We start from the raw sequence: 13,968 nt of genomic DNA, 5'->3' as shown, positions 1-13,968 counted from the left end.
ATATATATCTTTGTTTATAGTTATTTATTTTGTATTTATGGTTCCCATATTTATGGGTGTGTATTGATATTTTATATTTTTCTCTGTTGACTTAGAATTTATAAATCTATTTTGAGCAAGTTCAATATGTTCTAATATGTTTTATTACTTTTCCACTGTATTTTTCTTCTTTTCACACGGTCTTTTCATTTGTGGTACCGCTGTTTAAAAACAGGCATAATATGGCCTCTCTTATAAACGCCAGAGATGAATCTGGCTGCTGTATTTTTAACTAAATGAAATTTCTGAATGACATACAAAGGCAGCCCCGCATATAGCACATTGTTGTAGTCAAGCCGAGAAGTTACCAGTTGAGTGCACCACAGTTTTGCAATCATTATCTTCAAGGAACAGATGCAGCTGTTGTATCAACCAAAATTGATAGAAAGTGCTCCTGGTCATAGCCTCCATCTGAGACACCAGGGTGAGGCCAGTGTCCAGAAGCACTCTCAAGCTATGTACCTGTTGCTTTATGGGGAGTGCAACCCCATCCAGAACAGGAAGTTCTATCACTAGGGGTGTGTCCGAACCGGTCCGGAGGCCATTGTAAAGGCCTCCGGACTGTCCAGACCGGTTCGGATCTGGCTGGTTCGGGTCCGGGTGGGTGGGTTCCTTTAAGGGCGGGGAGGGCTTACTTACCCCCCCGCCGCTTGCCCCCGTCCAGTGCGCGTATTTAATGTAATAATTGGGCAGCAGGATACTTCCCTGCTGCCCCTTGTCCCTCTGCAATGCCGCCAGCCGCTTTGACTCACAGTTTTGAAAAGTTATTACTGCTGCCCAGTGCCAATAATGAAGTCGAAGAAGCCGGCCTCTCCGCCCGGCGGCTCCCCCAGGAGCCGCCGCCGCCGCCTCCCAGCAGCCACTGAGAACGGCTCTGCCATGGAGGACGTGCCGACGCGCCGCGGCAACCCTCACTTCCGGCTACCATGCGACTTTCCCCCACATACAGAGTGGCTGCATTCTGTCACTCTGTATGCGGGGGGAAGTCGCATGGAATCCGGAAGTGATGCAACCCTCAAGGCCAAGGTATATAGGCCTGCTCTTTCACAGAGATTCTAGTATGGGAGATGTTATTCCTGAGGGTCACAGCCAGTCCACCCATCCCTGCTCCACTTCCTATAGCCTGCTCCACAACAGAGTACTCAGCAGGGTGAAGCTGACCACTAGACTCCTCCAGCCACGTCTCTGTTATACAAGCCAGGTCAGCTCCCTCATCCATGATAAAATCATAGATGATTTCAGTCTTATTTTGAACCGATCTAGCATTGCAGAGGAACATGGTCATGTTCTGTGGGTAGTTGGAACTACTCACTGAGGCCTGGGAGCTGACAGGACAGCTGGAAAGGGGAAAAGCTACTAAATTTCTGATTCCCTTCCCCTGTAATGGCCTGCCATCCTGCCAACACCAAATCTTCTATTCACTACCACTACTTAAATAGTCACTCCTGACCCCACAAAGCCAGAGCTCAAACACATAATTATAACCAGCCCAGCATCAACCAATAAGACCTACAGGACTTTCTTGCTCTCTGTGCCAATGTAAGTGTGCCTCCCCTCAAATAGCTGGAGAAAAAGCCACGCCTCACACCCGCAGCTTCCTCCAGCAGGTGTAACACATTGAGTCCAATTAAAGGGAGGCAGCAAAAGATAGGCAGACAAAAAGGATAAACTGAATATAAATATATAAATCTTCTTCTTCCCACAGCCAGAATGGACAGACAGCCGTATGGCAAAACATTCAGCCTCACCTCCTCTTGCTCTCTGTTGAAATATCATTTCATTTATATCCTACTTGTTTACAACAGACCACATTCCAATGGTGTACAAAGAAGCAAAGCGTAAGAATAAGATGAAATAAACCAAATCCAAAAGTAAAAAGACAAAAAGAGCCCTATATTTTGGAATCCTGTTCCTCATTTGGAATGCTTGTCTAAATAAAGAAGTGTATAGACAGATAGACACTTCTTAAAAAGACATCTCATAAGCAAAGTGCTCCATCTCAGCATTCACAAGAGTTTATGTGAGGCACCTGAGATAGTCTGATAGGTTCCAGGGTGAGTTATCTTTTGGACCATTGTCTCCATGCCTGAAATGAAGGCCAACTCCTATAAGGTAGAATAACCTTCTAATACATTACTTGTAAGTGGGTGTGGGAATCCCTCTGGCCCTGCAGTTCATTGAAACTCTTCCATCTGGGGACTCTTCTGGATAAACTGTATCAATAGGCTGCTCTTCAAAAATTGGGCCATATCCTTGTTGTTCCTCTGAAAATAAAAGGGACAATTAATTTATTAAAATGACCATTGGAAGGTAACAAGTTAGCAAATATTGAAGTTGTTGAATTAAACCTTAGTCATTCCACCTACCCACCAAGTGAGCAGAGCACAAACAGCTTAAACACACTTGCTTGCTACATTGCTATGTCTTATCAACTAAATATACCTCTTGTTAAATAAGACTGCAGATGAGTTACAATTCCCCTTAAGGCCACTAGCTCTCTGCTGTCAACAATCTTGTCAGCTCGTGCCAAATTTGTGACTTGCACATCTGTCTGTTTGGATGACACATTCAGGCTAAAACCTCTTGCACAATTCAACGAACAGCCACCAGATGGTGATATCTGAGGTACATGGCCTGGACCATATACAGTATGCTGAAACCTGAAAAGTTAGCTTTATTAGCAGTCTGCTTAGCCAACACAGTCTGTGGCTAAATTGCCACCTGATGCTATGAATATATGAAGCTACCTTATTCAGATGCAGACCAATAGTCTAGCCCAGCATTGTTCACTGATGATATGATTCAGTGGAGCTCTGAAGTCTCAAACTTGTTCCCAAGTTAACACCTCCTCACCTGTAAGTCCTTCCCACTTATCCTAGACATACATGTGCAGGGTGTGAAACTACATGGTCATAAGTAGAGGCATTCATAGAGTTCCTGAAATCTCAGGCAGAATCTCTCCTGCAACCTGAAATTCTAGATAGGCTGCAGCTTGAATCAAGGATTCAGGACAAATTAAGTCCTGCAAAGCAGGCTAGCAAGATATGGCCATAGCTCAATAGCCATGCCACAACACATCTTGCATGAAGAATGCAAAGCATGTGTTATGGTCACTGAGCTATGGTCATTGTACTATCTTGTTTTTCAGGACTTAATTCTGAACTAGAAGATTCTCAGAGGAACTGCATACAACTTAAAAAACCCACCACAAAATGGCGATTTCTGGCCGATTTCCAGGCATTCCGGGGGCATAGCATGATGTGGGGAGCAGCAAAGCATGGTAAAGAGCTTCCCCCTGTGTCCCCCAATTTTTGCCCCAAATAGGCATTTCCCCCTTATTTTCCCGGTGACCAGGAACCTAATCCCCAATCCCCCATTCACCCAATGCCTCAATATTCGCAGTTTCCTTATCTGCAGAACAACCGTGGAACGGAAGCCCCAGGAATATCAAGGTCCTCTTGTACTGCAACCATTTGTTGTGGGTGTATATTTGTCACCTACATAATTCCACAGGTTAGCTATAGTAAGTACACTTTGAAATATAAAATGAGCTTACTCTTGAAGTAGTATCAGCTATGTCTAAGATTGCAGGGGTGAGGGCGAGCCCTTGCAAGCATTTGTGGCACTGATACAGTAACAAAGAAATGTAGGCAACCATTAAGTTAGTTACAGCAATGAAGAAAGAAGCGCTTCAAATTTGGGCACTGCCATCTTGTCTGGCAATGGCATGTGGCTGTAGAATTGTTTGCACCACCGCTTTCTTTAAATACATGATTGAGAAGGTAATAACCCTAATCTGATATGTATTCAAAATCACTTTGAATAAATATCCCAATGTGTTTATTATCGTTCTTTTCTTGTAGTCTTTTCCTAAAGGAAAAGCAAAAGGCCAAAGCATACAGCTGTAAAAAGACTTTGGAAGATCGTTCATGAAGCATCACAATACACAAGCTATATACAGTGGTCCCTCTACTTACGAAATTAATCCGTTCCGAATGCACATTTGTAAGTTGAAAAGTTCGTAAGTCGAAAAGCGGTTTCCCATAGGAATGCATTGGGAATGGATTAATGCGTTCCGGAGCCTAGAAAAAAGACCCAGACCCCCAGTAAGGCTTGCAAACTGCACAGGAACATTTCTTTTCAAGAATAAACAGGCAGTAAACAGGCAGGCAAGTCAAGGAAACCGCATGTAAAATTCGTAAGTCGAGGAAACCCCATCTAAAAATTTGTAAGTCGAAAAAACCGCATCTAAAACCGGATCTAAAACTGCCGTTTGTAACTCGAAAAATACTTATGTCGAGTAGTTCGTAAGTCGAGGGACCACTGTATTATATTAGATAGTCAAAAACCCAGGCAGAGAGTGACTCCCTCACATTTCTTCAGAAGAAAAGGAGGCAGCATGCGTGGGCAGCCTTAGGGCTGGCCCGCTCATTAAGCTAACTAAGCGACTGCTTAGGGCGCAAAGCAGGCAGGGGCAGCAACATCCTGGGTCACAAAGGAGCCAGGATCAGCCGCCTCTGCCCCTCCCTTTGGCCTCCACCCCTGACCAATGCCCAGGCCTTTGTGGTGGCAAGAGGGTGAGTGGGTGATGGGGAATGCCTGCCCTCCTTGCCACCTCCACCCACCACTTTTGTGTTGAGTGGAAGTAGTGACAAGGAGGGTGGCCAAGCACCTCGTTGCCACTGCCCAAGCAGCGGGTGAGCCGTTGGCAGTAAGGAGGGCAGATGTGTGTTCCTTGCCACCTGCCCACCTTTCTGCTCACCATCTCCACAGCTGCGGCAGAGGCTAGCAGGAGACAGGGTAGGGCTGGCAGTTAACAGGGGAGGTCAGGGGCACCCAGGTGGGCTTTGCCTGGTGCACCCCTGAGCCTTGGATTGGCCCTGAGTGGCCTTATTCAGAACTAAGCCCGCACACTGCTTCTCCCCCACATTACTCTAACCACCTACTTGACTTTCCCCAGCTGTCCATTCCATGTCATTCCCCTTCTCCTCTTCCCTGAGAGTCCCCATTCCATAACTAATATAAGAGACATTGCACTTCCAACAGAATCCACTTGATGTCAGGCAAACTATGGCTTCATTATCAAAAGTTGCACTCTACATAACTTTGCCAGCACCTGCTTCTCATAAGCTTTAATAAATTTTGAACCACTGCTCGAAAGTTCAAACAACTAAAAGGAACTCCTCTTAGGCAAGCCTGACAGAGTACATCGATCATTTTCACCAAATGTGGAATAAATTTATGCTACACATTTCTAGATTGGAGGAAAAAGGAACAAAGTGTCAACTATTTAACCTGCTGCAGCTGTGGCAATTCTTTCAGATTTCCTTGAAATTAGGCACATTTGTACAATTTATCAAGTAGATCACACACACCAAGTTTCAGGTTATTAGAGCAACAGTTGTCATATTTATAAGCAATAGAATTTTGAGGCTTCTAATGGTGGAACCTTCCCTCCTCTCTGCTGCTATTTGCCATAACTAAGGGGCACTCCTGTGCCTCTTTAAATTATTTGACCTTTCTTAGAGCTATCAATGTCAGAACATGTGGTAATTTGGAAAATAATTACTCTTGATAAACTGCACTCTTGATAAACTGCAAAGCCTCACCCATCTATGTCATTTTCATTTGGTTCAATTTATGTTATCAACCACCAAATTAATCTGTGCATGTATCTAATTTCGTGCTGAAAATCAATTTTATGCACAAATAAAAGTAGTTCTAGGAGGTAAATTAGCAAATTGTAATTTTTCAAGCCTGTGAGTTATCAAGAGAATTCATCAGCAAAGTTTGAGGAAGTTTGGAGAAAATTCTTTCTTGTCTCTCTTCTGGAAACACTTCTGTATTCTTACAAATGAACATAAGAACATAAGAACAACCCTGCTGGATCAGGCCCAAGACCCATCTACTGTAGTCCAGTATCCTGTTTCACACAGTGGTCCACCAGATGCCACTGGAAGCCTACAGGCAGGATTTGAGGGCATGCGCTCTCTCCTGCTGTTACTCCCCTGCAACTGCTACTCAGAGGCATCTTGCCTTTGAGGATGGAGGTGGCCTATAACCCTCCAACTAGAAGCCAATGATAGACTTCTCCTCCATGAAGTTATCCAAACCCTCTTAAAGCCATCCTGGTTGTTGGCTGTCACCACATCTTGTGGCAGAGAATTCCAAAAGTTGATTAGATTGATAAGGCAGTGGTACATCTGCTGGTAACCTCCAGACTGGATTACTGTAATGCGCACTATGTGGGGCTGCCCTTGTATATAGTCTGGAAACTACAGTTGGTTCAGAATGCGGCAGCCAGGCTGGTCTCTGGGGCATCTAGGAGAGACCATATTACTCCTGTATTGAAGGAGTTACACTGGCTGCCGATATGCTTCTGGGCAAAATACAAGGTGTTAGTTATAACCTGTAAAGCCCTAAACAGCTTGGGCCCTGGGTATTTAAGAGAACATTTTCTTTGTTATGAACCAAAACTCCCATTGAGATCATCAGGAGAGGTCCGTCTGCATTTGCCACCGGCTCGTCTGGTGGCTACTCAGGGACAGGCCTTCTCCGTTGCTGCCTTGATGCTTTGGAACATACTCCCTACTGAAATAAGAGCCTCCCCATCTCTGACAATTTTAAAAAAGTTTTTAAAGATGCATCTGTTCACCCAGGCTTTTAAGTGATACTGTTTCGATTGTTTTTAATGTTGTTTTAGAATATTGTTTCATTTCTTTAAATTGTCATGTTAAAAATTTCTTGTTTTTGTTTTTAATTAAAGTTTTAATGTTGTTTTTATCTTGTTGTAAGCTGCCCAGAAACGAAGTTTTGGGCGGTATAAAAATATGCTAAATAAATAAATAAATAAATAAGAAAGGTGCTCTAGGTCCCTGATCATCTGGGTTGCTCTCCTTTAAAGTGCGAGGGTGCAAAGGATTCAGATAAAACAGAAGAGGACAGAGCAGAACCACATAAAGAGCAGACAGAAGGCTGTGTCAAAGCTTTCAGCTGGTCAAAGAGTCAAAAGAAAGATAGCATACACCAAGTGAGATTCAGTGTATAGGTGCTTACATGCCAATGTCAGAAGCCTCCGAGCCAAGATGGGTGAGCTGGACTGCTTGGTTGCTAACACAGAAATGGATATAGTGGGCAAAACAGAAACATGATGGAAGAGTGAGAACCAGTGGGACACTGTTATCTCTGGATATAAACTATAGAAAGGACAGTGAAGGGCAACTTGAAGGTGGAATGGCACTGTATGTTTAAGAAGGGATAGAATCTAACAAGGCAGAAAACCTAGGTGGACTGGAGTCCTCCACAGAAACCCTGTGAGTGACAATACAAGGCCTGAAAGGAAATGTGCTACTGGGTACGTGCTATCACTCTCCGGATCAAAATGCTGACAGTGACTGGGAGTTGCAGCAGGAAATCAGGGAGGAATCAAGGAGAGACAGGGCTGTAGTAATGGGTGACTTCAATTACCCACACATAGACTGGATAAATCCACAGTCAGGTAATGACAGAAAGGTCAAATTTCTAGATATGCTGAATGACTGTGCCCTAGAACAGTTAGTCTTGGAACCAATCAGAGAGAAGGCAACCTTGAACTTAATCCTGAGCAGCACACCCAGGACCTAGTGCGTGATGTCAGTGTTATCAACTCTTTAGGGAACAGTGACCATAGACCATCAAATTCAGCATACATGCACAGAGAAAATCACCAAGGAAGTCCTACATAGACACTTTGAATTTCAGAAGAGGAAACTTCTCCAAAATGAGGAGTATGGTGAAAAGAAAGCTGAAAGGAAAACTCAAGAGAGTCACTTCTCTCCAGAATGCATGGAGTTTACTCAAAACCGTAATACTAGAAGGCCAGTTAGATTGTATACCCAAAGGAGGAAAGGTACCACTAAGTCCAGGAGGATGACAACATGGCTAACAGGTACTGTCAAGGAAGCCATAAAAAGGAAGAAGCCTTCCTTCCGAAATTGGAAGGCCTGTCCAAATGAAGAAAACAGAAAGGAACACAAACTCCGGAAAAAGAAATGCAAGGTGACAATAAGGGAGGCAAAAAGAGAGTTTGAGGAACATTTAGCTAAAAGTATCAAGGGGAATAACAAAAACTTCTTTAAGTCAGAAGCAGGAAATCTGCCAGGGAGGCGGCTGGACCATTAGACAATGAGGGAGTGAAAGGGATTATTGAGGAAGATATGGACAATGAGGGAGTGAAAGGGATTATTAAGGAAGATATGGAGGTTGCAGAGAAGCTAAATGAGTTCTTTTCATCCGTCTTCACGGCATTGGATACTGAGCATATACATGTTCTTGAAAAAGGCTTTTTGGGGATGGAGGCTGAGGGGATGGAGAATTGAGTCAGGCAGAAGTGACAAGCATTGATGTTCTAAACTGTCTGGAAAAACGGAAAACTAGCAAATCGCCAGAGTCGAATGGCATCCATCCAAGAGTCCTCAAATAACTCAAATGTGAAATTGCTGACCTCCTTGCTAAAATATATAACTTATCTGCAATAACCTGCAATCGGGCTCTGTACTGGAGGACTGGAAAGTAGCAAAGGTAACAATGATTTTCAAAAAAGGGTCCAGGTGTGATCCAGGAAATTACAGACCGGTTAGCTTAACGTCGGTTCCAGGCAAATTGATGGAAAGCATCCTCAAGGATAAAATGGTAGAACACATAGAAGAACAGGCCCTGCTGGGAGAGAACCAGCATGGCTTCTGAAAAGGTAAATCTTACCTCATGAACCTTTTATAGTTTTTTGAGTGTGTCAACAAATGTGTGGATAAAGGTGATCCAGTTGACATAGTATATCTGGACTTCCAAAAAGCTTTCGACAAGTTCCTCATCAAAGATTCCTGAGAAAACTTAGTAGGATAAGGGGGGCAAGTACATGTGTGGATTGCTAACTGGTTGACAGACAGGAAACAGAGGGTAGGTATAAATGGAGAGTTTTCACAATGGAGAGAAGTAAGAAGTGGGGTCCCCCAGGGATCTGTACTGGGACTGGTGCTTTTAAATTTATTGATAAGTGATCTAGAAGTAGGGATAAGCAGCGAGGTGGCCAAATTTGCAGATGCTAACAGACTCTTTCAGGTAGTGAAATCCAAAATGGATTGTGAGGAGCTCCAAAAGGATCTCTCCAAACTGGAGGAGTGGGCGACAAAGTGGCAAATGCGGTTCAGTGTTGGCAAGTGTAAAGTGATGCACATTGGAACGAAAAAACTTAACATCAAGTAAACGTTGATGGGATCTGAGCTGTCTTAGTAGACAGTTCATTGAAAGTGTCGACTCAATATGCAGCAGCTGTGAAAAAGGCCAATTTCATGCTAGGGATCATTAGGAAAGGGATTGAAAATAAAATGGCTAATATTATAATGCCCTTATTCAAAACCATGATGCGGCTACACCTGGAGTAATGCATACAATTCCGATCACCACATCTAAAAAAGGACATTGTTGAACTGGAAAAGGTGCAGAAGAGGGCAACCAAGATGATGAGGGGCCTAGAGCACCTTTCTTATGAGGCAAGGCAACACCACCTGGGGCTATTTAATTTAGAAAAAGATGACTGTGGGGAGACATAATAAAGGTCTATAAAATCATGCATGGTGTGGAGAAGGTGGACAGAGAGAAATTCTTCTCTCTCATACATAATACTAGAACCAGGGGTCATCCCATGAAATTGATTGCCAGGATAACATAAAACAATTAAAATGCATAGAAAAGTTAAAACAAATCAACAGTTTAAAACCAACCATAAAATTAAAACAGACAATTTTAAAAAGCTGAGAAAGCTTGGGTGAAAACATGGGTTTTCAGATGTTTTTTAAAAATCGCCAGAGATGGGGAGGATCGTATCTCAGCAGGGAGTTCAGCCCACAATCTTGGGGCAGCAACCGAGAAGGTCTGTCTCTGTGTAGCCACCAAACGAGTTGGCAGTAACTGGAGACGGACCTCCTCAGATGACCTTAATGTGCGATGAGACTCATAGTGAAGAAGATGCTCTCTTAAATACCCAGGGCCTAAGCTGTTTAGGGCTTTATAGGTTATAACGAGCACTTCATATTTGCCCATTAACCTGTTGGCAGCCAGTGTAGCTCCATCAGTAATGTAATGTAGTATCTCCGAGATGACCCAGAGACCAACCTGGCTGCCGCATTCTGAACCAACTGAAGTTTCCAGACTTCATACAAAGGCACATAGAGCGCATTACAGAAGTCAAGTCTGGAGGTTACCAACAGATGTATCACAGTTTTGAGGTCATTGATATCGAGAAACATGCGCAGCTGGCATATCAGTCTGAGCTGATAGAAAGCACCCCTGGCCACCGCCTCAACCTGAGAAACCTGGGAGAGGTGTGAATCCAGAAGTACTCCCAGATTGCGAACCTGTTCTTTTTGGGCAAGTGTGACCCCATCTAGAACAGATAGATCAAAATCATCTCTAGAATTCTGACCCCACATAATAGGTACCTCCGTCTTATTTGGATTCAACATCAGTTTATTCTCCTTCATTCAGCCCATTACTCCTTCCAGGCAGGCATTTAGGGAGGATATGCCAGCTCATGGAGAAGTAGATCTGGGTGTCATCAGCGTACTGGTAACACCCAGCTCCAAATCCCCTGATGATCTCTCCCAGCGGTTTCATGTAGATATTAAAAAGCATTAGAGAAAGTATGGAGCCTTGTGGGACACCATACTTAAAGTCAGATTTCAAAGAGCAACAATTTCCAATCATCACCATCTGGAATCTGTCCGAGACGTAGAAGTGGAACCACTGTAAAACAGTGCCTCCCACCTCCAACACCCTCAGATGTTCTAGAAGGATACTATGGTCGATAGTACTGAAAGCCTCTAAGAGATCCAAAAGGACCAACAGAGTCACATTTCTTTTGTCAATTCCTAATTGGAGAAGATCCTTCAGGCCGACCAAGGCAGTCTCCACCCCACAGCCCGCCCGAAAACCAGTTTGAAATGGGTCTAGATAATCAGTTTCCTCCAGACCGTCTGGAGCTGAGAAGCCACCACCCTCTCAATTACTTTGCCCAGCCATGGGAGGTTGGAAACAGGCCTATAATTGCTCAACTCTGAGGGATCTAATACAGGCTTATGTTCTAAATCAGGGTTTCTCAACATGTGGGTCCCCAGATGTAATTGGACTTCAACTCCCATAATCCCCAGCCCCAGTGGCCTTTGGTTGGGAATTATGGGAGTTGAAGTCCAATTACATCTGGGGACCCACACGCTGAGAAACTCTGTTCTAAATAAACCTACTGCGAAAACTGCTGCTTCTCCCTGAAGTGATTTCTTTACCTTAATATTGCCAGTATAAAAATACAACATTATTTGCTTTGAGGAGTAACTTGTTACCCAAGATAGATTTGTGGTATTAAAAGAAAGAAAAGAAAAAAGAGTTGAACCCCAAGAAAATTTAACTGTGGTGACAACAGAAAGTTGTTACCATACAGTGTACACCACCACATTCCTTGCAAACACACATACATGAGACTGTATATATGTTGTGGTGTATTTATACGGATATCCCATGCCTGTGTTCTGTATCAAAAATAAAAGCTTTCTTGAAAAAACAGAGTAAGCAATACTCCCAAGAGTATGCACTTTTAACGTCACTGGAATCTATCCTTTTCAATGACAAGGTTTCTGGTTGAAAACACTGGTGTAATGCTTGTATGCTTATCATTACTACAATCTCTGGTAATGGTTACCTAGAAAAGCTAGTGGCAATAAGTGCCTTCTTCCAGCATGGGCTGATTAGACAGCTGTAGCCATTTTAGAAAGGTCTGAGCTAGTCACATTTAATCATCTCCTAGTTATCTCCAGACTTCCTTCTGTCCTTTGAAGAAACTGGCCCACAATCTGATGCCCAAAGCCATCTGCTTCATCCTGCTTGATGGTGGACACTTAGAGAAAAATATTTTACAGGGAAGCCATCCTGCTTTTGTAGAATATTAAGGAGGCTATGACAAACGGATGAACTAAACTATACTGCAAGTAGCTTTTTTCTTCTATAAAACTCAAGCATACAGAATCCAAAACAGAGGTCGGGGCAAAAGTGTGTGTGTGTGCACGTGCGCACATGCATGTGCATGTGTAAAGATTATTATCTGAGGAAAACAGAGGAAAAAGGCTTTAAAATAACACACGAACACACACAATTGGTAGAGTCAGTTGATCATTATAAATTCCTTCAGATGTAATATTTATTGCTTCACCATCTGTGATGCAAATGTAGCTGTTTCACTTTATTAACAGAAGTATTGTGAAAAAACAGTTTTATGTCTGGGAAAACAGAAAATGAACTCTATTCCTGTAACTGCATATGCAAAGGCTTTGATTATTCCAGTGCAGTGTATTTGCAGAGTTGGTTATGAGATGCAAGCTGCTGTTCTGGCTATTATCTAAAACACAAGTCTTATAACATGGACTCTAAAGACAATTTTATGACAAATAGCTGAACTTAATTATTATTGGTTGCTTGCATGTTGCTTACAAATATTTACAAGTGCATATATGTGGGTTTTAAATCTACTGTATCCACTGATACTGGATCCACTGATACTGGAAATGGGTGTTATTAGCTACTGTTAATTGAGTTAATTTTTTTTGTTGCTGGCCTGTGGCCATAATAAAGAATCAGACATAATGGGAAACCACCACCAACAACAACAACAATTTATGTACCGCTTTTCAACAAAAGTTTCCAAAGTGGTTTACATAGAGAAATACATACATACATACATACATACATACATACATACATACCACAGTTAGCACAAAGTCTGGGTCAACCAGTTTCATACTGTGGTTTCAGATCCTGGCTTGTCAACCCCAAATAAATGAAGGGTTGTGGAAAGACTTGGGTTCAAACATAATGTTAAAACAATAGTTTAGCAAAACAAACCATAGCGTTGTATTGTGCATGAACCCAGGGTAAGGGAGAAAAACTGGACACCTAAATCCATCCTGTGTGTTCTAATCCATGTATTAACAGACTTAATAGTGAAATAATCTAACATATTGTATAATTTCCAATTGTGCACCATGGGTTGGTTGCTCACACTTCAAAATCCATAATATCCTCATGTTTGGGGACATTTAATCATTTAGGAATTTAAGGCCGGATGTACAATCCATCTCCCTACAGAAAACGTTAAAAGCTTAATTACCTTTCGTTATCTTTAAAATAAGTGCCACTATTTTGCCAGGCCTCTTGAAAGGAAAGCATTCAGCAGCCAGCAATGTTCTACTGTGAACTGTTTCAGGTCCCCACCAGCTTTCCCTTTCACAATGCTCATGTTAACCTTCAACATCTGCTGGCCATCTAAGAATTTGCATCACTAACACCTAAGGCTGATGGCTTAACAGGTGTGCCACATAGTCAGTAATGATCTTATGCAATGTCACAGATTGTGCTCACTTCCAACTTGCCCCAACACTTTTGCTCGGTCTTTGAGGCACCAAATCCTAATAGGGTGGTCATGGGACAGGCCGAGTCAAAACAGAAAAAATACAACTGACCAATAAAGGGAGAATCTATAGAGAATAACCAAGAAACAGTCCAAGTCAAGCAAAAAATATTAGGAAGATAAACAAATCTCTTCACAGGAACAAAGGAGAAGGGAGCATAAACCTTTGCGTTGTAGAGCACAGCAGACGAGAAGGAACTGAAAGGGAAAGTGCTGGAATGGAAGAGTGTTTCAACATTCCAGGGCATTAGGGTCACAACAGACCAGTTCAGATGATACATCTGAGCAAGCCAGCTTGCTGCATAGTTAGGGGCTATGGATAAGCATTGATCCTACTTCCCCTCTCAGTGCTCATCACCTTCTTTTATCTGGGGGGCTTCTTTGAAAGAATGCATTCGCCAAGTATTTAGAACACATATGAAGGGCCATCCAGAGACTCC

General features: G+C 42.8%; 1 protein-coding gene and 1 long non-coding RNA gene across 3 annotated transcripts in view; one reads left to right on the top strand and one right to left on the bottom strand.

Annotated features, from left to right (window-relative positions):
- The window catches only part of CNTN1 (contactin 1), a 309,859-nt gene that overhangs the window by 89,142 nt on the left and 206,749 nt on the right, over positions 1 to 13,968 (bottom strand). For both annotated transcript variants that reach the window (XM_053258259.1, XM_053258258.1), the window contains exon 5: positions 2,177 to 2,303. In XM_053258259.1, coding sequence (XP_053114234.1) covers positions 2,177 to 2,303 — 127 coding nt within the window. The remainder of the gene's footprint in view (positions 1 to 2,176; positions 2,304 to 13,968) is intronic.
- LOC128328353 (uncharacterized) overlaps positions 1 to 13,968 on the top strand; it is an 87,992-nt gene that overhangs the window by 32,104 nt on the left and 41,920 nt on the right. The window lies entirely within an intron of this gene.

The sequence above is a fragment of the Hemicordylus capensis genome, chromosome 5 (genome assembly GCF_027244095.1).
Source record: "Hemicordylus capensis ecotype Gifberg chromosome 5, rHemCap1.1.pri, whole genome shotgun sequence".
Lineage (NCBI taxonomy): Eukaryota > Metazoa > Chordata > Lepidosauria > Squamata > Cordylidae > Hemicordylus > Hemicordylus capensis.
The sequence above is the reverse complement of the archived record's forward strand: the minus strand, read 5'-3'. Positions and strand labels throughout refer to the sequence as shown.